The sequence below is a fragment of the Ascaphus truei genome, chromosome 6, assembly GCF_040206685.1.
Source record: "Ascaphus truei isolate aAscTru1 chromosome 6, aAscTru1.hap1, whole genome shotgun sequence".
Lineage (NCBI taxonomy): Eukaryota > Metazoa > Chordata > Amphibia > Anura > Ascaphidae > Ascaphus > Ascaphus truei.
In genome coordinates, this window is record NC_134488.1 from 79,840,019 (window position 1) to 79,863,656 (window position 23,638).

At 41.3% G+C, this 23,638-nt stretch overlaps 1 protein-coding gene across 1 annotated transcript in view; it reads right to left on the reverse strand.

Moving 5' to 3' along the window:
* Positions 1-231: 231 nt before the first annotated feature.
* Positions 232-23,638, reverse strand: part of LRRC47 (leucine rich repeat containing 47) — a 29,404-nt gene continuing 5,997 nt past the window's right edge. Inside the window, exons 2-7 of the mRNA XM_075604921.1 lie at positions 16,229-16,687; positions 13,466-13,582; positions 10,920-11,035; positions 9,371-9,473; positions 1,731-1,820; positions 232-937 (exon numbers count right to left, since the gene is read on the reverse strand). Of these exons, the coding sequence (XP_075461036.1) occupies positions 692-937; positions 1,731-1,820; positions 9,371-9,473; positions 10,920-11,035; positions 13,466-13,582; positions 16,229-16,687 (1,131 nt within the window). The 3' untranslated portion in view covers positions 232-691. The remainder of the gene's footprint in view (positions 938-1,730; positions 1,821-9,370; positions 9,474-10,919; positions 11,036-13,465; positions 13,583-16,228; positions 16,688-23,638) is intronic.

Genomic DNA, 23,638 nt, shown 5'->3' on the forward strand with positions numbered 1-23,638 from the left:
TCATACCCAGAATGCAGAGGGTATGCTACAAAAAAACATTCACTTCTGCCATGAAATGAAGTCAGCTTGCAAACTGTACTTGGAAAATGCTCTATTTGTCCTAATACGCTACTAGGATTGTGCAATACAATTTCTCCGATTCCTGTAAATACGTGTAGCACACCCTTCTTATTCTTGTAAGTTACAGGTTGAACTAATAGGGACCACATTTTCAATTAATACACTTGCACAAACAGGTTAATTACAGATTTATTTTTACAGAATGGGTTTGATAACTGTACAAGACTGACACTTGAAAGCAAGGCCTAAGGGAAACATTAAGAAAAAAAATTGAGCAACTATGCAAATTTACCATAAAAAACACACATCCTAGCAAATAATTGTAGTCGATAATTTGACACCACTCTATGAGGGGGAAAAACTGGATTAGAGAGATGCAGTGTCATTATACTTTACAAAAAGTACAAGTTCACAAACTGCTTCTTCATTTTATTGGCGGATAACTATATATTATCACTAGCATGTATATACAGTTTCCAAAGTAAAAAGTAGCACGGGAATTGTATAAAAACAATAGGAAAAATAAATTACTTTTCCCCAGGTACTGTCATTTTGATATATCATGCCAGAGACGTGCTATCAAACCATTTTGACAGAAAAATCTGCAATTTTTCTTGTACAATGCTTTTCACTAACGCACAACCATGAATAACGAGGAGTTAAAGTTCAGGTCTGTTTTAGAAGGATATAAAACCTTTAGGTTTCCTTCCATGTCTGCAACCCGCACCTGTTCCACTACAAGTTGGGAGGCACTCTCTAGTTCAGAGTTTTGATTGGTTGTTGGTTCTGGAAGTCCACAATCTGCATCAAGCTCCGAGTCTGAAAGAACTTCCTCTTCCTTGTTCTCCAATGTAAACTTGTTCAGCTCAGCCATTTTCTGGAAAGATAAAAAAAAAAAAAGTGAGCAGATTTGTCAAATCCATGTGCATCTGACTATCTTAACCTATGCTAAATAATTAACTCTATGTACATTTTAGGAACATACACTAAGTTGTTTTACAATGTCAGACAACAATGTATACCAGGGTCTTACAATATAAATTCCATACAGATCTAATAAGACAGCATTTCTGAGCTTTATGAGTAGAGCACATTCAACTTTAAATCTGCTTTCCCAAGAGTCTCAGACACATATTACACTGTCAGATGATCATTTATTTCCCTGAAAGTACCATTTCTTCATGCCATTTCTCAAGGATAAAGTATCCATTGGCTATGGGTTACCCATTGGCTATGGGTTACCCTAGAATAAAAGACATTAAATTAACCAAGACCAAAAAATAGATTCAATGTTACCTACAACATGAATAGAAATACATCCCTGCAATATGTGAAAGTAATTTAGAAGTTCAGTAATGGAAATGAAATCTTCCTTGATGTCACTATCAATCATATTGCTTACATCTTATTCCAGTTTGAATCCAGGACTGGCAAGATCATATGCACCACGATCCATTTCCATACTTTAACGATCAAAATACACTAGTGAATAGTGACTGCTTGTGTGACTTGCTAAGAGTTTACTTTAATACCCCAAATGTTTTCAACATATTTTACATTAGAGACAAGAAACATAATACAAAACATAATAATTTAGATTACTGAGGGAGGGAAAAAGGTCATGCGTGCAGAACATTTGGGAACTCCGGGAAAAGAATAACAATACTTACTTTAATAAGAGTATCTATTACATCTTTGCAAACCTGCAGGCTGGTGGGGCTTGTTACTTCCAGAAACAGGTTGCAGGTGGTTTTCCGGATCTAGAAAGCACATTTAACATTACTACACTTTTTAAATAGCATCAGGAATGTTTTTTCTTTACAAAATAAGGCGTTCATTGGTGTTGCAATAATCTTGGGTGTGCTTGTGGGAAGAGCAGATTACTTAATTTGAATGCGTACACAAACACACGCACACGCACACACCACTGCCCTCACAAAAGCTCCAATAAACATCAAACATCTCTACAATGGCAAACAACGGAAACAATTAGACACTTGACCTCCATGTATTTTTAATCTGGTTTATTTGCATTCAACTGTGAAGTTTCTAGCATCAAGTAAAAGGAGGAAAGGACTTCAGGAAGCCTTTCTGTGATCATTCAAGTTCAAGAGAGTTGTACTCACAACAATGGAATATAATTTGATAGCTCTAGTACACAATGTTTGTAAAACCGCCGTATACTGTAGATAGTGGGATATAAATCGTGCTACACCGTTGGAGGTATTAATCCTGCACAGGTTTATGTTCAGTGTTCCTTTTTGTTAAATCGGTGTATTTTGGCTGCAAAGCACAGTTGGAGCATGTCTTGCAAACTTACATTGAATAAGTAAATTTAATAGCCAGGTTTATCTAGGAATAACTGGATTAATCGCAGGTTCTCATAACATTTACACCAATAACAGAAGACTTAAAATAGATGTGATATGTAAATCTTTAGGAACAACTAATTTATGCATCACATGTGGTCATAATATGTCTTAGAAGTTTATTTACATCATGTCACCGATGTAAAATCCGTTTGTTAAATCCCCAAAAAGTGTCAATGTAAAATAGATCCACGTTACAGTTTTTCAAAATGAATATATATTTGCCTCTGCAGTCTAGGGATACAATAAAACAACCACTCTTCATTTGGGATTTTGCCACAAGTTTTTTTTTTTAACACTAGTTTATGGAAAACTTGTATGTAGACGACGATGATGACGATGACGATGACGATGATGCATATGTATATAATTACATAATAAAAAAGCCAAATCTGAGAATGTTCATTACATGTCAATTTTTAATATTATGGAAATTAAAAATAAGAAAAAGAACCAACAAAATGGAACAAAAAACAGGATAGAAGACAGAACTAAACAAGGTGGGAGGGGGGTTAGAAAAATCCAGAAGCTCAAGTTTATAGACAAATTGGCCCTAGACCAGGAGCTAGGCGATAAACCACACAATTTTGTTTCTGTTTTTTCTTGACAGGAGTGGATTAATAGGCTGTATATGCAGTAGATAAAGCAGAATTAAAAGGAGCAATACAACATTCCCCCCCCCCCCCCCCCATTTCTTCTTATTTGTATACTAGCTTTTGTGCCCGTCTTCACCCGGGGAATGTAATATTGAATACATGTCCCCGCCCCCTCTTCCCCCCGCTGCCGGCACACATCTCCCTCCCCCCACTGCTGGATGTAGTGCGGGTGAGATTTGTCTCTGTCTGTGTGACTCCCCCTGCTGCCGGAACATCTCCCCACGCTGCTGTGGCATGTCCTGTCGCTGCCGACACATTTGCCCGCCCCCACGCCCCCCCCATTGGTACATATCCCCCCGCTGCAGGCACATGCCCCCTTCCACCCCCCCACTGGTACATCTCCCCCTGCTAGCTGGCACATCTCCCCCTGCTAGCTGGCACATATCCCCCTGCTAGCTGGCACATATCCCCCCTCCCCCCGCTGGCACATCTCCCATCACACACAGACACACCCTTGATCCAGGCAAGGACACGCCACCCCCTTGTTTTGCTGGACAGCCGAGGGAAACTTAGAATGTCCATAATTTGGGAGGTGAGTCACATTGGAAGCTCAAAATAGTTGTGTTGACCTACAACTGTGCAGCAGAATGTCCAGTGAAAGTTTTGTTGTGCTACGTGGTGCCGTTTCTGAGATTTCGATGCTTCGGACAAACAAACGGAATCCAACTTAGAATTATAGTATAGATGTAAAGCATGGGACAATTAAGAATTCTACATTCTTACCTAAGCTGATAATCGTTTGTTGCTCCTGTTCTAAAATCAGTAAATATCCTAATTGTGTGCTTAACGAAATGGCCGCCTTCTAACTTTGTGCTGCAGTCTGTTAAATGCGGCAGCTGATATGTAACATTATATTACTGTAATACATTACACATTATTGTTACAGCTTCCACAATAATAGACATTTGCTATTTGGAACACAATAACAGATGTTTGTGATAGAAAAAAAGCAAAAAAAATACGTGTGCTAAATCAGCGGTGTGCAAACTGGGGGGGGCACGAGACTGCCTGCGGGGGCAGGCGGTCTGCAGAGGCCCCGCGAGCTTCCCGAAGGCACTTAAATTAAGTGCCGGGGGAGCTGCAGGGCCTCTGTAAGTCTTTATTTACCTTGGCTCCACACGCGTCGCCATGGCAACGTGACGTCATGACGCCGAAGCCGAGGCGAGTGGGGGCCCGGGGGTGAGGTGACCGCCAGCAAGGGAGCGCAGGGAAAAAAGTTTGCGCCCCCCTGTGCTAAATGACAGTAACCTGTGTGCACCCCAATGCTCTGCTAGGAGGTAAGGCCGCGTCCATAGTGGAACGCCCTAGCTTTCACGGACCTCTGTGACGTGGCGATTCGAAATACAAACTTGTTTGTATTGCGAAGAGCGCGTGCATGCTATGCACATATACATTGGCATCATAGTGTTCGTTTCGGCGCGAGCTACGTAACCTGCACTAGGGACGCAGCCTAACAATGTGGAGCCCCAACCACTGGGTGAAGGTGGAATGAGGAGGGGTGTAATCAATTCAGGTGGAGTGTGGTCTCCTGGATTGCAGGGTTGGGTATATCAACTCATAGGTGCATATGAAAATATCCCATGCTGCAATATATAAAATGGATATGACATGAACCAGAATTAATATTTTACCACAAAAATGGGTAGTGGAACCAAAATTAACCTTAATTCAAATCGGTTAACCCACTAGTTAGTCACAGCAAATATTCTCTGCTATAACTTGGTGAGAGAAAATTGCAAAAGGTACAGTTTTGCAAAAGTCCTTGGTATTAACAGTCCAATAAGGGTGTTTGCTTTTAGTGCTGCCCCAGTAACAGGATAACCAATCTTCCATTGAAGTGCCTCAAAAAGAAAGAAAGGGTGCAAATAGTAGCAAACACAAACTGGATGTTGTTCCCGTCGCTGGAGTGATGGCCCTCTGGGTGTAGCCTCAGTGTGTCCCCACTCGTTGCTGGAGTAGTGGTGGCTGGCGTTCACGGAAGTGACGTCAGAGCGTGATGACCCAGATGTGACGGCATCCTGTTCTCTGGATAGGGATTCCCTGGGCCTGCAGCTGCTGTTCTCCAATTAAACTGGCAGAGCTCTGTGAGTTCACGAGTTACCGCTACGCAGTTAGGGTGTCCACAGGGACTAGGCAACGAGAAAGTATTCATGCTATCTGGAGACTCCAATAATCCTACACTATACGTTTCGCCACTCAGTGGCTTCCTCATGAATATCACAGGATGTAGATGGGCAACAGTAAAATACACTAGGACTGCTATACCACTCAATACGATTGGTGAATGTGATTTGCAGTGAATTAACTCGGTGTGTTCCTGGTCCAGGATTAAACCCGCCAAGCAATCGTGTATTTCTGGGTGAATCCACCTCCTGAGGAGGTACGGTGGTTAATGTTAGACATGGAGATTTACATAACACATGTTTCATTAAGAAATGAGGGTTTGCTATTTCACATCATAAAACTATATAATAAACTTATATAGGGATTTCGGTTCTATTTATTGATTCCAAAAACCGAGCCCTGTTATCAACGGGACTGGCTCTTGAAGAACTAGAAAAAGAATATCTAGAAGGCAAACAGACAACAAAACAAGCTTTATTAATGACCATTTTTAATACTATCGACACCATACATATCCAAACAAACAAACAAACAAACATTTCTATGTGTTGGTGCAACTTCGCTTTATCCATTCCAGGAATGAACTTCGCTTTATCCATTCCAGGAATGAACTTCGCTTTATCCATTCCAGGAATGAACTTCGCTTTATTCATTCCAGGAATGAACGTAGGTGACATAGAATCTTTAGATTATGAAACCACAAACTGGTTGTTAAGATTTGAGTTGATATATTTTAACAACTCAAACAGAATCAGACAGACTTTTGATATACCTATGACTTCTTGGTTGTAAACAGTTAGACTTTTACTATGCAACTGTTGTTGAAAATTTTGCAACATCACCTGCAGCTATCTGGCAATATTGTGCCTCTGAATGTTTGTATCGTTTATTTTATGTATCAATTTTATAACTTGGCAAATTTGCACTGAACAGTCAATTTTCATGTAATATTTATTGTAAATTATGTAAACCTCCAATTCACCAATCGTATTGAGTGGTATTGCAGTCCTAATGTATTCCATTGGGGCCCATCTATCTCCTGTGATATCCCTGAGGAAGCCACCTAGTGGCGAAACGCATAGCGTATAGCAAAGGATTATTAGAGTCTCCAGATTTATTTATTATTTATTTATAAAATATTTTACCAGGAATTAATACATTGAGAGTTACCTCTTGTTTTCAAGTATGTCCTGGGCATAGAGTTAAGACAAATAGTACATGGTTACAAATACAGTTACATAAATGAACAGGGTATACATTATATACAAGACATTGCATGCACAGTTAAAGAAAATATATATTATGGGCGAATGAAAGTTACAGACCAGATTAAAATGTGAGACAGCCTTAGATTTGAAAGAACTTAAACTGGTGGTGAATGTGAGTCTCTGGTGGGTTGTTCCAGTTTTGGGGTGCACGGTAAGAGAAGGAGGAACGGCCGGATACTTTGTTGAGCCTTGGGACCATGAACAGTCTTTTGGAGTCAGATCTCAGGTGATAAGTGCTGCATGTGGTAGGGGTGAGGAGCTTGTTCAGATAGGTGGATAGCTTGCCCATAAAGAATTTAAAGGCAAGACAGGAAAGGTAAACTTTGCGCCTAGACTCGAGTGATGACCAATCTGGTTCTTTGAGCATTTCGCAGTGATGTGTGTTGTAGTTGCATTGGAGAACAAAACGACAAATTGAATTGTAGAGGGTGTCAAGTTTGCCAAGGTGGGTTTGAGGTGCCGTGCCATATTCTATGTCTCCATAGTCAATAATTGGCATTAGCATCTGCTGTGCGATACGTTTTCTGACCAGGAGACTTAGGGAGGATTTGTTCCTGTAAAGTACCCCTAGTTTGGCATAGGTCTTGGTTGTCAGGGTATCAATGTGCATTCCGAATGTTAAGTGGGAGTCAAACCATAAGCCGAGGTATTTAGAACTAGTGACAGGGGTTAGGGTGGTGTTAGCGTTGGTTCTAATCTGGAGCTCAGTCGCTGGAAGCTTTAAAAATTAGTCTTGGTCCCAAATACCATTGTTACAGTCTTGTCAGTGTTTAAAAACAGTTTGTTTTGGGAAATCCAGTTTTCGAGTCTCAAAAAGTCAGACTGAAGTATGTGTTGAAGGTCAGAGAGGCTATAGCTGTGTGCATATAGGATTGTGTCATCTGCATACATGTGTATTGAGGCTTCCTTCCAAGCTGTGGGAAGATCATTAATGAACACTGAGAAGAGTAAGGGCCCCAGAACAGAGCCTTGCAGGACACCACAGGTGATATCCAGGGGGTTGGAGTTAGAGCCTGAGATGGACACATGTTGGGATCTTCCTGATAGGTAGGACTGAAACCAGTTTAAAGCATGCTTCCCTATTCCAGAGCTCTGGAGTTTGTTAAGCAGGATAGCATGATCAACTGTATCAAAAGCCTTTGCAAAATCTAGGAATACTGCACCAGTGAGTTGTCCCCGTTCCATTCCACAATGGATTTCATTGCAAACTTTTAGCAGGGTAGTTACGGTGGAGTGTTTGGGACGAAAGCCAGATTGGAATTGGCTAGGGAAATTTGTCTTGCTATAGTAATCACTTAATTGGGAATGGACACATTTTTCCATGACTTTGGATAGAATTGGGAGAAGTGAGATTGGTCTGTAGTTTGAGACAGTGTTTTTGTCCCCACTTTTGAAGATTGGGACAACTCTGGCAGTTTTCCAGGTCTTAGCATGAATACTCTCTCGTTGCCTAGCCTGTCGGCTCCCTAACTGCGCAGAGGTAACCCGTGAACTTATGGAGCTCTGCCAGTTTAATTGGAGAACAGCAGCTGCAGACCCAGAGAATCCCTATCTAGAGAACAGGATATCGTCAAATCTGGGTCATCACGCTCTGACGTCACTTCGGGGAACGGTGGAAACGGAGAACGCCAACCACCGCAACGAGTGAGGACCCCTTGAGGCTACCAAGAAGTGGTCCATCACTCCAGTGAAGGGCACAACATCCAGGGGTGACATCGGTTCCCCCTCCCCTCCGACCCCAGAACGCCTCAGAAGACACCAGAGACAGATACATGGGATTTCCTCTAAATCGGGCACAGCAGAAGCGAATAACCAATACAGGCAATAACCCTACTTTTATTTCTTTTTCTGTTATCCATGCATTGAGTATTTACCCTGATTAAGTTTGTGTGTTTGGTACTATTTGTGCCATTTCTTTTTGAGATGTTTGTGATACCTTGTTGGCAATGGGCAGAGCTAAAAAAAAATAAAAAAAGGTGTGGCAAGAGTTTTTTCAAAAGAGGGAGTGGATAAGACTTTCTAGATGGGTGCTGTAGCAACCATAAAAATGTTTTATTAAAAATTGCTTTAGGAGTTTATAAAAAAAATTCAGATAGCATTATTTAATACTACAGAACGTCACATTTTGCTGCTTTAAATACTAGATCATTTTCTAGAGTAGATTTTGGAAATTATTAGCCTTCTTAAAGGTTGCTTGAGCAGCGTTCCAGAAAAGAAAATGGTCAGTATTGTGTCGCATTATCACTTAACAATAACTTGAAATTTTAAAGAGGTAACATGGATTCCAATTATATTTTATTATTTCAAATGTCTAACCCAGGGTTGCGCAAAGTTTTGTAACCTGCGCCCCCCCGCCCCCCCTGCTTACCTCCGGCTCGCCCCCCCGCCCCCGGCATCAAATGAAGTCGCAGGGTCATGTGATGTCACGTTGCCATAGCAATGTGATGTCCTGTGACCCCGTGGCGGCATTTGACGCTGGTTACCATGGTGATGCGTCACAGAAGATCAGGCTGGAGGAGCCTTGCGCTGTCCCTCCGACATTTAATTTAAATGCCTTGGGGGACAGCGCGGGACCTCTGTAGCTGCCGCGCCCCCCCTCCTGGAAATTCTCCGGCACCCCCCCCAGTTTGCGCACCACTGGTCTAACCAATGCAGATCAAGCATAGAAGAATGTCACAACATTATATCGGCAATATAGACCTGCCAAACGTGAATTTTTTTTCACAATGTGATAGTTAGGAGGGGATGCGACGCTCCTCCCATAGCGCGGTTATGCATTTTGTATCATCCTACTCCTGCCAGAGTGTGTTAGTTCAACACTCGACCGGAAGACTGTAAGAAGTGGGTGGAAATCTGGTGGGACAGGTCTGGCAATACAAACAGAACATTTTACCTTGGTCTTATCACTGTTTGTGATTGGCGGGAAAGAGATTACAGTGTTTTCGGCATCAATTAAGCACGGGTAATTTTCTTTGCCATCCAATAAATGAAGGTACCTATAAAAAGGTGAAGGGAGATTATTTGGCATATTATAGAAAGAAATAAACACATTTAGAGATCTATATTGAATAAGCGCGGATGGTCTAGACTATCCTGAACTACTTTTCAGCTGCACTATTACTGCCAAGCAATTATGAAATGTGCCTATTATAACCCCACACTGAGCAGTGAAATATTTACACCTCTAATGGAATGCCAAACATCACATTTACATAAGGGATTATTGCCCTTATACGCAATTAGTGTCCATTTTCCAAGTGGGTCTTGTTAGTTTTACAAGAAGGGCATGTTCTTGCACTACTCTTTTTATTATGTGATCCACTTGACAAACTAATTCACTCTCTGTGGATTTCCCACTATAAGATAGGAGTGTACCCAGGGAAATTTGAGTCATAGTGCTGTTGTTCAGTCCCATCAAAGAAACGCAGGTTCTTTCTGGTGGTACATTGAATAACAATCTTTTTTTAATCTCTGACTCAACAGTATACATTGCTGTCTCCATTGACAGCATTTCCCACACCTTGGAACTTTGTGCGTGTGTACAGTTTTACCACTTACCACTCTACAAATAAAATGTTCATTTTATAGGGTGTGGTGTACCACCCCAGAAACAATATGCAACAGTGTAGAGCTTGTGTGCAATCACAGCTATCAAACTCCTTGAGAGTAGGAGTGGCACTGAGTTTGAACCTGGTTCAATTCCCGGTGTCGGCTCCTTGTGACCTTGGCCAAGTCACTATCTCCCTGTGCCTCAGGCACCAAAAACATAGATTGTAAGCTCCACAGGGCAGGGACCAGTGCCTGCAAAATGTCTCTGTAAAGCGCTACGTAAAACTAGCAGCGCTATACAAGAACATGCTATTATTATTATCAAACATGCATGAATAAGGTTTCAAATTGATTTGCACAAAAACTAAAAGTGCAGATACACTGCTAAACATACTTTAGCCATCAAATGGCTTGCACCGCGTCATTGCATTGTTAGAATATCTTGTTTTTCATTAAATCAAGGTCGATGTTATATTACAAAAAAAGAATAGTGGCAACCTTCAATAAAACAAGTTATGATAACTGGTGATGGAATAAACAAGACTGCTATTGAATAAATGTAGTAATGAATGCCAATTCACCTCCACCCAAAATCTGTTTTCTTTGCAATAAAAACATTAAGTAAAAAAAAAAAAAAGAAATGGGATTAATGTGCTATATACAGTAGTGAGGGCATTGCGATGAATAACAGAATGCTGGTCCTAGAAGAAAACCCCAGTAAACCCCCCAGAGACAGCACTTTCGGCCTTAATGGGTCTCATCAGTGTGGGGTTGGTTATACTGGCTATGCAAAAATTAAGCAAGGATAGGTTTTACCATACTTAAGTTATGTTGGGTAAAAAAAAGTGACATATATACATACTTTTTTTTTTAATATAGAGAAACAAACTCACTTGTGAAGTCCAGATACATTTTGACGTTTTTTCTGTTTTCTCTGTTCCTCTGCATCAAACTGCAGTTGCCGAACAAGATCATTTGCGTTTATCTCTTTGCGACCCAATGGTATAACCTATAAACAAAAACACAGGAGGAAATTAGAATTAACAGATGGCATACCCGACATCTTGCTTACGTGCAAATATTACAATGTAATGTTTGAATATGAATCAGGGAAATAGGTCTAGCATTGTAAATTTACCTGTTAAATATTAACTACCATTACAATAGATTAAGAACACACAATACTTTATTTCCTCTCTACATGTGGGGATTTTTTCAGGTTCTGCATGACCGAAAATGTTTATAAATGTATAAGTCTTAGCTTGGTTTCAGATATGATTACCTCATTTAAAACCCCAGTGATTTCCAGTAGATGTCTCAGTATCATAACAATTGTACAAGAAAAAGCAGTTATCCTTAATCTCCAACTAATATCTTGCTTGAACGAAAACAGCCAAAGCCCTTATCGAGTATGCTGAAGACGTCTTCCCTGGGCTGGAGAATATTGTAGTATATACACTCATTGTGCTTTTGCATTAAAAAGAGAGTGTGTGAGTAGGGGGTGGTGGAGGACTGTGCATTTTAGTCACAGAATCCCTGCATTAACTACGATAACAAGGCATGCAAGTATTTCAGTCTTGGTGAGGTGAACAGTTCCATTTGCAATAATTCCCATTAATCTCATCTGACATATTGACACATCCAGGAAACTTGGTTAGGACATCATTGCAGCACTAGATAAAGAAATTGGCCCTAGAGTTGAAATAAAAAAAAATAGCACTACAGCTTTTGTCAAACAATATGTAAGTGGCCCATTTGTAATTGAATTGTAACTACAAACATTGGCGGTTATGGATTTCTGGGAAGCTGTTGAGCCAAGCAGCAGTCTGCAAAGCAATCCTTAAATATCTACACAGCGGCTTTACAAATGCTCTGCAATAAGGCCCTGATAAAATAACATGTGCATGGTTTTGCTCTAAATGCTTATTTCCAGAAATTCCCATTTTTAATTGCATTCCTTGTTCTATACATTTGTACACAATAAGTTATTATTTAAAAAGAAATAAATCACACTTGCAGTCGAGATATTCTTGCTCTTGTGTTGTTTTCTTTGCTCCATCTCAACTGCAGTTACCCTTCTCAAAGGTAGATCAGTTAATACTGTACCATTCTCATTTTGTAGTCGAAACCAGATCGGACAGGAAATAGCCAGGTATTTGGTTTGACCAGAAAAGGAATGACTGACAAGTCGAAGTAAACTTATCCCATCTGTTTCCCACAGAAGAGTGGGTTTGTAATTGCATCTCTTACAAGAATCAAACGTACCACTTACTCATTGTGTTCCAACAGTTTAACATGTTGAGTGCTGGTACAACTGGAGTACTAACAGAACAACAACTTGGCATTTATGTATTTATAAAATGTTTTACCAGGAAGTAATACATTGAGAGTTACCTCTCGTTTTCAAGTATGTCCTTGAATTTGTGATTAGGTTTGAGAACAAAGCAAGTTATTAAAAATAAATACATTATAGATTTGACCAGTTTCATGATGTAGGACAGGGATGGCCAACTCCAATACCCAAAGGCCACCAACAGGTCAGGTTTTCAGGATATCCCTGCTTCAGCACAGGTGGCTCAATCGTGACTGGCCACCTGTCCTGAAGCAGAGATCTCCTGAACATCTGACCTGTTGGTGGCCCTTGGAGACTGACGTTAGCCACCACTGATATGGATGATGTTTTTTCCCTCTTCCTTGCCTAATAATCAATGGACACAAAATGCTTTACAGCTTTAAAGTGTATAAATGGTTTGATGTTACCAGTAACACAAACACCTGCTGAAACACACTGCCCAGGCATCAGAACAAACTGCACGCTCTGGTAATCTATACTGCAGAGATATTGTGGCACATTAAAAAGTAGCACGTTTGGGTTCACCGGAGGAGAAAAAAAACAAAAACAAAAAAACCACAACAAATTTTAGAATATATTTGTAAAGTACAATTTCAACATTAATAACCAACAACAAAATAATTCATCGCTGTGCCCGGTTTATTTTGCTAGTTCCAATTAGGTCTGGGCAGCACAAGAAAGTTAGCATCAAATGTGGAAACAATTGCAATATTAGCATCACTGAAATCATGGAGCACCAGGGAAATGACTAATATGGTCAAAGACAAAAATAGCCCGGCGGTACAAATGTAATGCTTTAAAAAAACACAAGTCCTTCAAATACATTCTTTTTGAAAAGAAAAAAAAATGTTGAATATAAAAGGCACTACAAAAAACTCAATTTTGCCGGAATGCTTTAAATGTCACCAAATGGTATCCAAAAGATCAAGATCAGGCACTTGTTGGGTACAAACATGTGAGATTTACATGTGTCCTCAAATTGGGCCTTTATAAAGATCCTATACGAGAACTCATTTTATTCTATAAGGAATCAGGCTGGCATTCTCCTTACACCTTTTACTTCAGTGGAACTCAGACTGATCTTACCTTAAATTCTTTTGGTGGTCTGGCATCATACAGCAAAGGTCCCCTCACTAGGCGCAAGTCATGAGTGGCAATGGTCGCTAATGTCCTTTTTTCACAGATCTCTTCATGCAGCTTGGTCTAAATAATACATGTCAAAAGTTTAGACATTTCTCACATGATTTGTTTTTAAAAACAGATTTTGTTATATGGCTCCTGGTCATAAATGTCAAATGTATTCATGAGAGTCAAAACTAAAACATACCTTTGGTTGACATTTTATTAAGTACTAAAAAGGATTGTGTGTATGCCCCGACTTAGGCTGCGCTTATAGTGCCGGTGACGCGACGGTCGCTGGAAAATCAAATAGAGGTGACTTCCAGTGATCGCGACCAATCCATCACGTTGCTCTTACTATAAGGGCACGCGACGGCGGCAATGCATTTGTTTTGCTGCCACGTTGCTGCCGCTGGCACTATAATCGCAGCCTTAGGCTTACCTAATGAATAAACACATACCATATACTGTAGTAATGAAAGGTATCAAGTGATAGGATAAATAAGGATGCTATTCAACAGTAAGAATAAAAATGTAAAAAAAAAAAAAATGGACAATTACACAAAACTTGGCCACTTATTTTGCTTGTCTTTTACAGCTATAGATTATACTTTCTTTCTAGATTTAATCTTTACTTCTCATCTTCTAGTAACTCCCTATAAAATAACCTTGTTTTTAGTAGTTACTCCATATTTCTGTGGCTGGGATTCTGTTCCATATAACCACACTTCCAGGGAACACTTCTCCCCAGAATATATTCCTCTCCTCGGGGGAAAGATAATTGTGTGCAAGAAAAAATTATGGGAAAAGTTAGGAAGAGAGAAATGGTGATCGAGTATAAGAATAAATATTTTGTAAAGAGGTCCAGTATAATTGTAGAAAATAAATATGTTTAATATCTAGTAGACAAAGGGACAGTAGCACTGCCTAGAAACAAAGCAAGTATTTTTGAGATAACCTTTTGCTGACAGATTGTCCAGCAACACTTTGCAAATTAAATCCAGACCTCTGGCAAAGGTGTGAAGTTATATCATGGCACAAATTGTCCATGCATGGTTTGTGGTGCTCTATGGGAAAGCATGTTTCAACAGCTATACATGTAAATTCAGTGCATTAAATTAACCCATGTTAATTTGATACATGTCCCTTATCTATGAAAACCACCACTCTCAGCTATGAGATTTCAGCAAAGAATCCATGTTTGAGAACTGTTCTGGTGATATTCATAGTTTACATAATCTTTACATTTCCTCACTGGTTATATCACGTCCTGTAGGCCATGGGAACACATGACCTGACCTCACCGGGGAAAAACAGGCTCTTTGAGCATGACGTAGTCATGGGCCCCTTGGGTGCTAGTCCCCATGATGTAGTTATGTCCTCAGGCACACGAAGGGTTAAAAACCTCAATGCGCCTTTGAAGCTCAACTTTTGTTAGCATCAACACATGCCATTATTCTTGCTCCACGCATTTGACTACTCTCAGGACTGCAGGCAGCCTATGACAATAGGTTCCTTCTGCCACCTAGTGGACCAAATACATTTTACTTTACATTTGGTAGCAGCATTTGCTCTTTCCCTTTTTTTTTTTAAAAAGGGAGCAATTCCTGTTTTATTTTCTTCTGTTTACATATGTTTGAAGCAGGGGGTCTCCGGAGCCGAGCCCCATTACTTTCAGCTTTAGGACCCCCTGGTTCGAGATACCAGCACCCCTTTTGGTGATCTGCATCTCAGCAAAGTTTAAAACTCCCGCGTCATGGTTTAGTACTATGTATGCATATTATGTGAGGAGGCAGTTGCATTTAAACTAGAAGATTGTATGTGTTCAAAGCAGAGTACTGATATTTGTACTGTTACTCTAAGGCCTGATGACTACTGGGTGATGGTTAAATTATTTAAAAGAAAACACACATTGCAGCCCAGGTGGAAGGGCACGTACCAAGTATTTGTTACAACAAATACAGCTGTCAAGGTTGCGGAGCTCACCTTGTGGGTCCGTGTGACTCATTGTAAAATGGTCTCCCCCATCAAAGACATTTACATAAGTTTTTAAAGAACCAAAAGACATTTATACAAGTTTTTTATGTTTGAAGAATCAAAAGAATAAGAACTTTAAATCTTCATATATTCATTATAGCTGAATTATTGTATATTAACCTAATATTTTTTTCTATGTTTTATATTTTAGATACTAATATATAGTTTAGGATTCTAACCGGAAGCTACTAAACAGATCAGTGAATCCTGGTTGGGTTATTAAGGGTTATTTGTATTATTATTTTTTTATCTGGTAACTAAACAATTACGAAAATGAAAGGGTTCTACATACTATTATATATGTGTGTTAGGATAGCGGAGGACAGGAATTTGTTGTTAGGCTTCGCACATAAGGTAGCCCTCGGTATTCATATTATATTTTGTTACATGTGTGTGTATATATACACTTTAAAGTGCTGCAGGAGGAGTGAGCTATATACTCATATCTATTAATATTAAAGGCTATGATCCTGGAGAAGATTTTAGTACTATTCATTTGAATGGAGCTGAAGTCTTCTCTAGCAAAGAGAAACGGCTTCACGGCATACTCACTACAGAATAAAATATCCTATTGATTTCATCATAGCATGTGTCCCAGAAAAGTCTAACATCCTAGGCTGGCACACTACAGTCTTACAATATCTTAGTCATTATGCATTGAACAGCACATCAGAAACTTGTCACAAGAGTTACCTGTGCAGTTAAGAATCTTTTCAGTGAATTGCCTGGTTTCAAGTTCATTCCTTTCACCACGCAGCACACAATGTATGGGCGCACTTCTTTTGTGCTGGGACTCACACTGACAGCAAGTGGTGCCGGGTTCTCAGAAATGTGCAGGATCCTCAGCATCATTTTATTCACCTCTTCTGCCTCGTCCTCTTCACCACCTCCACTGTCCTTCTTTTGTTTGCGCTCTCTTTTTTTCTTTTTGTCTTTTACTTCCTCCTTCTCAGCATTTGTTTTACCTTTGCCGCCCCCACGGCCTCCAACTCGTAAATACTCCAGCACAGACTTGGTCTGGCATCCATTGACCATCTTTTCCAGGCGCTTGTCATTTAGCTTGTTGCCTTTGAAGTTCATTTCTTTCAGCTTGGAGCAGTCCGCCAGCTCATATGGGATCTCAGTGAGTTGATTATTGGATAGGTCCAGATTCTGAAAAACAAAACAAAAAAATCTAATTATATAACTTGGTGATACAAAAAAAGGGCCAACCTCTGGCCACCTTTAACTTTTTTAAATGGTTTATTATTGCTTTTATTACAGTTTATTTTGTATAGACACAGAACTTTCTTAACGCGTAACATTTTACAGCGACTTTTAAATGTACATATATTTTAGCCCTTATTCTTATGGTCCGAAAAAGCCAATCCCACTGTGTTCAGCCGAAACCTGCTACTAAATCTGAATAAGGCCCTGTGGCCGGAGATCACCAATCTCCATTACAAGGATTTACAGCAATTAGAGATCAACACCGTGTTAACCGTCATTGACATGAATTGCAATTAATATGGTATAACACTGCGATACACTGTGTTTATTGAAACCCCACCTTAATTGTCCAACTGTACTTTAACTGCGTTTTTTTTTTTTTTGCTGAACAAAGCTTTCAGGACCACTAATATGTCTTCTTTAGACTACAACAGAAACTAAAAGTACATACATACAAACAACCAAACCAAAAAGTTTGTGAACCCCAATGAAAATTACGGAAATTCCATAGTTTTTCCATGATAACCTTCTTGAATCAAAACCAGTATTTTCTTAAATATCCAATAGGGCTTATGTTAAACAATTCCATGTCTTGAAACTAAATGATGAACTCGACAAACAATGAGTAATTAAGAATCAAGGTATGAGCAAAAGTAAGCAAAACTGTTTATCAGCTAAATTAAAGGGAATAATTAGAATCAGATGTTTAAATAAATTAGGTAGATCTTCAGGGATGAGTTTGGGAGGCCCCACTCTATATAAAGATCAGAAACTTTGCGAGTTTGGTCGTCACCATACAGGTGTCTGGAAATACGTCATCCCACGATCAAAAGAACCGAGAACCTCAGAAAAGCAGATCTTTATGCTCATCAATTCTTGAAAGGGTTACAAAACCATTTCTAAGGATTTGCGGCTGTCAGACAATCTCCAAATGGAGACAGTTCAACACCACAGTCCCTACCCAGGAGTGGTCATCCTACCAAAATCTCTCCAAGAACAAACCGACAAATCAGCCAGGAAGCCACAAAGATCCCCAGAGTAACATCCAAGGATCTGCAGGCCATTCTAGCCTTCGCTAATGTGAGCATTCCTGACATAACTATCTGAAAAAGACTGAACAAGAATAGTGTTCATGGAAGGATAGCAATGAGGTAACCACTTCTCTCTAAAAGGAACATTGCTGCCGTCGGAAGTTTGCCAAAGAGCACATAGATAATCCACAAAACTTCTGGAACATTGTTCTCTGGACAGACGAGTCAAAGGTAGAACTTTTTGGCCTCCATGAGAACGTTATGTTTGATGAAACCAAACACTGCGTTCAGACAGAAGAACCTTCTTCCAACCGTCAAGCATGGTGGTGGGAGTGTGATTGTTTGGGCCTGCTTTGCTGCCTCAGGACCTGGATGGCTTGCCATCATTGATACAACCATGAATTCTGCATTGTATCAGAAGATTCTACAGGATGTCAGGCCACCCATCCTTGAGCTGAAGCAAAAGTTCGTCATACAGCAAGACAGTGATCCTAAACATACAAGCAAATCTACAAAAGAATGGCTGCAGAATAAGAAATTCCACGTTTTAGAATGGCATAGACAAAGTCCGGACCAAAACCACATCAAAATGTTGTGGCTGGATCCGAAGCGACCTCTCCATGCAAGGAAGCCCCCAAATGCCACTGAGTTGAAGCAGTTCTGTAAGAGCAATAGGACAAAATTCCTCAAACCTGAAGCGAGAGACTGACCAGCAATTACAGGAAACGCTTAGTTAAAGTCATTGTTGCACAAGGGGGTGCCACCAGGCACTGAATCTAAATGTTCACCTATTTTTTAACACATGGGTATTGAATGTTAAATCATTTGTGGATAAAAAATTTTTTTTTGAAAAGTATCATGTGTCATTTGATTAGGTTATCTTTATCTATTATTAGGACTTAAATTAAGATCTAAAAATATTTTAAATTTGAAATATGTGAAAATCCTAAAGGGTTCACAAACTCTCTCGCCACCGTAGAGACATATGCACGAAAAAAATCCCAGGCACCTCGAAGCCTAAGATGCCCCCCCTGACGCCTGTGCTGCATGACCACCGACCTGATGGATGGGTCAAGTCACCGATGCGCAGCTCAATTAGGGAGTGGGGGTGTCAGAGCAGAAAGCAGAGGTGCAAGAGAGCTGGGGGTGGGGCTAAGAGAGATGATCTGTGAGTTGTCTCCAGCAGTGCAGCTCGGTGGGAGATGGAGGGGGAAATCGGAGGGCTGGGGGTAATCTGAGGCCCTGGTGTCGGCCCTACACACGCAGGTCTGCAGTGAGCTGCAGGGGGAAAGACGGGGGGAGCGTGGTGGGGGCCGCAGCCACGGGGGGGGGCGTGTCCAGCGTTAAGACGCGACTTGTGAGCACAGATTTCCTGTCTTTGGGGAAATCTGTTCGCACAACGTGGCGGCAAGGCAGCAAGTGGGCCCGGCCCCATTGAGGGGTGGTACTTGTCCCGGGCGCTGCAGCAGGGACCTGGCCTTAGGCAAGTCGGAGGAGACGCGGCTAGTTAAAGCAGAGGGAGATGCTGTGTTTGTATGTCAAAAGTGCCTGCTAGTGTGTGACAGATACACACACAGTGACGCAGAGCAGACAACAGGTGTGGGGGGGTGTACGGGGTAGCCAGAACGCTCCTTCCCCCGTCCCCCCCAAACGCTGGCTCATAAGTATTTTATATTTTTGGCCGCGCGTATGTATGTATGTGCGTGCGTGCACACACACACACACAACCCAATTTCAGATAAGAACCTACCAGGTCGGGGTCTCCCCCCCCTCTATCCTCCTCCCCCCCCCCCCTCCCTTGCACAGACCTCCCTTCTAGTATTGGATCTCTCTGTAGCAGCAGTAACAGACATATTAGACTACAATAACCATCTTTTTAGGCACCCCAGAAAATATTTCAACATGTCTCCAAATCAGAAGACCGCACAATGATTTCACAATGATGTAGGACAAGGCTTTTCAACTAAAACTTAATGAGTAGAAGGGCCACCAGCTTATTGCAATGTAATGTTAAGATACAATTAAAAACCTAAACATTACTGTATTTCAACATTTTGAAAACATAACATGTGTACCATACACACTGTATTTACATTACCATACCTTGCAAGTCAGTTTCAGTGGAAGAAACTGCACTTCGCTGCCTAGGCAACTAGTATGAAATAAGAAGGAGCAAAGAGTCTTATGGGCAACATCAAGGCAAGTAGCATGCAGCCGCCAGTTGAGGAGTCCTGATGTAGGAGATCGGGTTGGAAGAGGGAGAATTTGTACATTTTCTGATTAACACTTTAATGGTGTTTAGACCCATGTAGAACCCAAATGGGATAATTGCATTGGGAGTATGAATCAAATCTTTATGACTGAAGGCTACTACAAAAGATATTTTAACGAGGCTGACAGCATCTTAGTTTTTTTTCATAAATATGTTCCAAGGGTTCAATTACCTTAAGTAATCTATTTTACAGTGTTTTGCAACAGAGTGAATTTAGGTTTTCCCAAAAAGAATTTGTGCATCAACACAGGTGTCAGATGGGACACGAGGGACAATATTTACCTATTTGAATAGGTAGCAGCAGTACAGGTATACCCCGCATTAACGTACGCAATGGGACCGGAGCATGTATGTAAAGCGAAAATGTACTTAAAGTGAAGCACTACCTTGTCCCACTTATCGATGCATGGACTGTACTGCAATCATTATACAAGTGCATAACTGATGTAAATAACGCATGTGTAACAGGCTCTATAGCCTCCCCGCTTGCGCACAGCTTTGGTACAGGTAGGGAGCCGGTATTGCTGTTCAGGACGTGATGACAAGCGCATGCGTGAGCTGCCGTTTGCCTATTGGGCGATATGTACTTACTCGCGAGTGTACTTAAAGCGGGGTATGCCTGTATATCAAAAATTAAATTACTTTGGGCCACCAAGGTCAGTGGTGAACCATATAGGGTGTCACTTACCTAAAACTCGCTTGTATTCAGCCTCATATAAACAGGTGCCAAACTAGGCATGTGTGAATTTGTAAGAATTTTAATAAATAGCTGCAGTGTTTCAAGGGTTAAATTACTCTGAGACACCTATTTCACATTGGCTAACCACAGAAGTGAATATCCTATGCTTCAGTTGCATTTTTCGGGCCCAAAAAGGATTTGGACATGAAAACAGGTGCCAAACTAGTAATGTGTGCCTATTTTTTTACTAAGGCCGCGTTCACATTACGGGCTTCGCGACGCAACGTGCGCGTGTCCGTGCGCCTCTGTCTGCTGGGCGGTGTGTGATCATCCCCAGCAGACAGACAAGGCGACATCCAGGAAGTGTGTGAGAGCAGGTCTGTGTGTGCGTGTGTATGCGAGTGAGCAAGGCTATGAGCTTGTGTGTCTATTCACCACTCTTCTCCCCCCCTCCCAAAGCTTGTCTCTGCTCCTTTACAGGTTTTTTGAGTGACATTTCCATGGATCTATTTTAACTATAACATGAACCCCAAATAATAACGTGTTGTGCATATTTAACCCAGTCTCCCAAGCCGCCCCCCCCCCCCCCCCCCAAATATATATTTTTGACTAGATACATTAGGCAATGGAAAGCTAAGAACATTTCAGGGGCTCAGAATTAGCCAATTCCATGGACAGTTTTCAGCCAGCAGCTGCAGTCATTAAAAGCCATTTACACCCTGGCCCAAAGAGAGCGTCAACAATTATTTTAGGACATGAGAATGGGTCCCTGACAGGCTTTAAACATGACACAAATTCACAAGTTTATTGGAGCAAAAATAAAATCCCTACCCCCCAATTTCACTGCCCAGAACTGCCGAGTCTGAACATTGATTGGCTGCTGAAATTGATGTCACGCTGCTGCAGCCAGAGATCCCAGTTTGAAAAGACACCCGCGACTGCAGCAGCGTCGACGCCGCACTTTGCAGCCAATGGTAGTTTCAATACTGAACACTACCATTGGCCTCCAGGCATCAGTGACGAACATGCGCACGTCGTGTAGCGTGCTGTGTGAGCGGGGCCTAATTTACTGCAGTAGTGGTAGTAGTTCAAGGGCCGGCCCCACACATGGTATGGCCATCAAAACAGGTGGGTTTTATGTAAGGAACCCTCATTTGTTGATAACTGTGAAATGGGTGGCCCAAGTAATTTAACCCTAGGGAGAAGAAAAAAAAACACAAAACAAAGAAGCCTTGTGGCATTTAAAAAAAAAATATTAGTTTTAACCTACAGCACTTGTATTGTATTGTATGTCTTTATTTATATAGCGCCATTAATGTACATAGCGCTTCACAGTAGTAATACATGTGGTAATCGAATAAATAACAGATCATGGGAATAAGTGCTTTAGACATAAACATAACATTAAGGAAGAGGAGTCCCTGCCCCGAGGAGCTTACAATCTAATTGGTAGGTAGGGAGAACGTACAGAGACAGTAGGAGGGAGTTCTGGTAAGTGCGTCTGCAGGGGACCAAGCTTTATGTATCATGTGTTCAGAATGTTCACAGTGCTATTCATATGCTTCTTTAAGCAAGTGTGTCTTAAGGTGGGTCTTAAAGGTGGATAGAGAGGGTGCTAGTCGGGTACTGAGGGGAAGGGCATTCCAGAGGTGTGGGCAGTCAGTGAAAAAGGTTTAAGGCGGGAGAGGCCTTTAGATAAAAAGGTGGTAGAAAGAAGACATCCTTGAGCAGAACGCAAGAGTTGGGATGGTGCATAGCGAGAAATTAGGGCTGAGACGTAAGGAGGGGCAGAAGAATGTAAAGCTTTAAAAGTGAGGAGAAGAATGGAGTGTGAGATGCGGGATTTGATTGGAAGCCAGGAGAGGGATTTCAGGAGGGGAGATGCTGAGACAGATCTAGGAAAGAGTAGAGTGATTCTGGCAGCAGCATTTAGGATAGATTGTAGGGGAGACAGGTGAGAGGCAGGAAGGCCGGACAGCAGGAGGTTACAGTAGTCAAAACGGGAGAGAATGAGGGCCTGAGTCAGAGTTTTAGCAGTCGAGCAACAGAGGAAAGGGCGTATCTTTGTTATATTGCGGAGGAAAAAGCGACAAGTTTTAGAAATGTTTTGAATGTGAGGGACGAATGTGAGAGAGGAGTAGAGTGTGACCCCTAGGCAGCGTGCTTGGGCTACTGGGTGAATGATCGTAGTTCCAACAGTAATGTGGAAGGAGGTAGTAGGGCCAGGTTTGGGAGGAAGTATGAGGAGCTCTGTTTTAGCCATGTTGAGTTTAAGGTGGCGGAGGGCCATCCAGGATGATATAGCAGAGAGACATTCAGAAACTTTGGTCTGTATAGCAGGTGTAAGGTCGGGTGTTGAAAAGTATATTTGTGTGTCGTCAGCATAGAGGTGATATTTAAACCCAAAAGATGTTATTAGGTCACCTAGAGAGAGTGTGTACAGAGAAAAGAGAAGAGGTCCCAGGACAGAGCCCTGGGGTACCCCCACAGAGAGATCAATAGAGGAGGAGGTGTTAGCAGAAGAGACACTGAAAGTACGATGGGAGAGGTAGGATGAGATCCAGGATAGAGCTTTGTTCCGAATACCAAGAGTATGGAGAATGTGAAGGAGAAGAGGGTGATCCACAGTATCAAATGCTGCAGAGAGGTCGAGTAATATGATCAGAGTGTAATGAAATCTGTCTTTGGCAGCATGGAGGTTGTCAGTTATTTTAGTGAGGGCTGTTTCCGTGGAGTGAGCAGTGCAGAAGCCAGATTGTAGAGGGTCTAGGAGAGAATAGGTGTTGAGAAAATGGAGCAAGCGAGAGAATATAAGATGTTCAAGGAGTTTAGAGGCAAAAGGCAGGAGGGAGACCGGTCGATAGTTAGAAAGACAGGTAGGGTCAAGCTTGCTGTTTTTGAGTAATGGTATG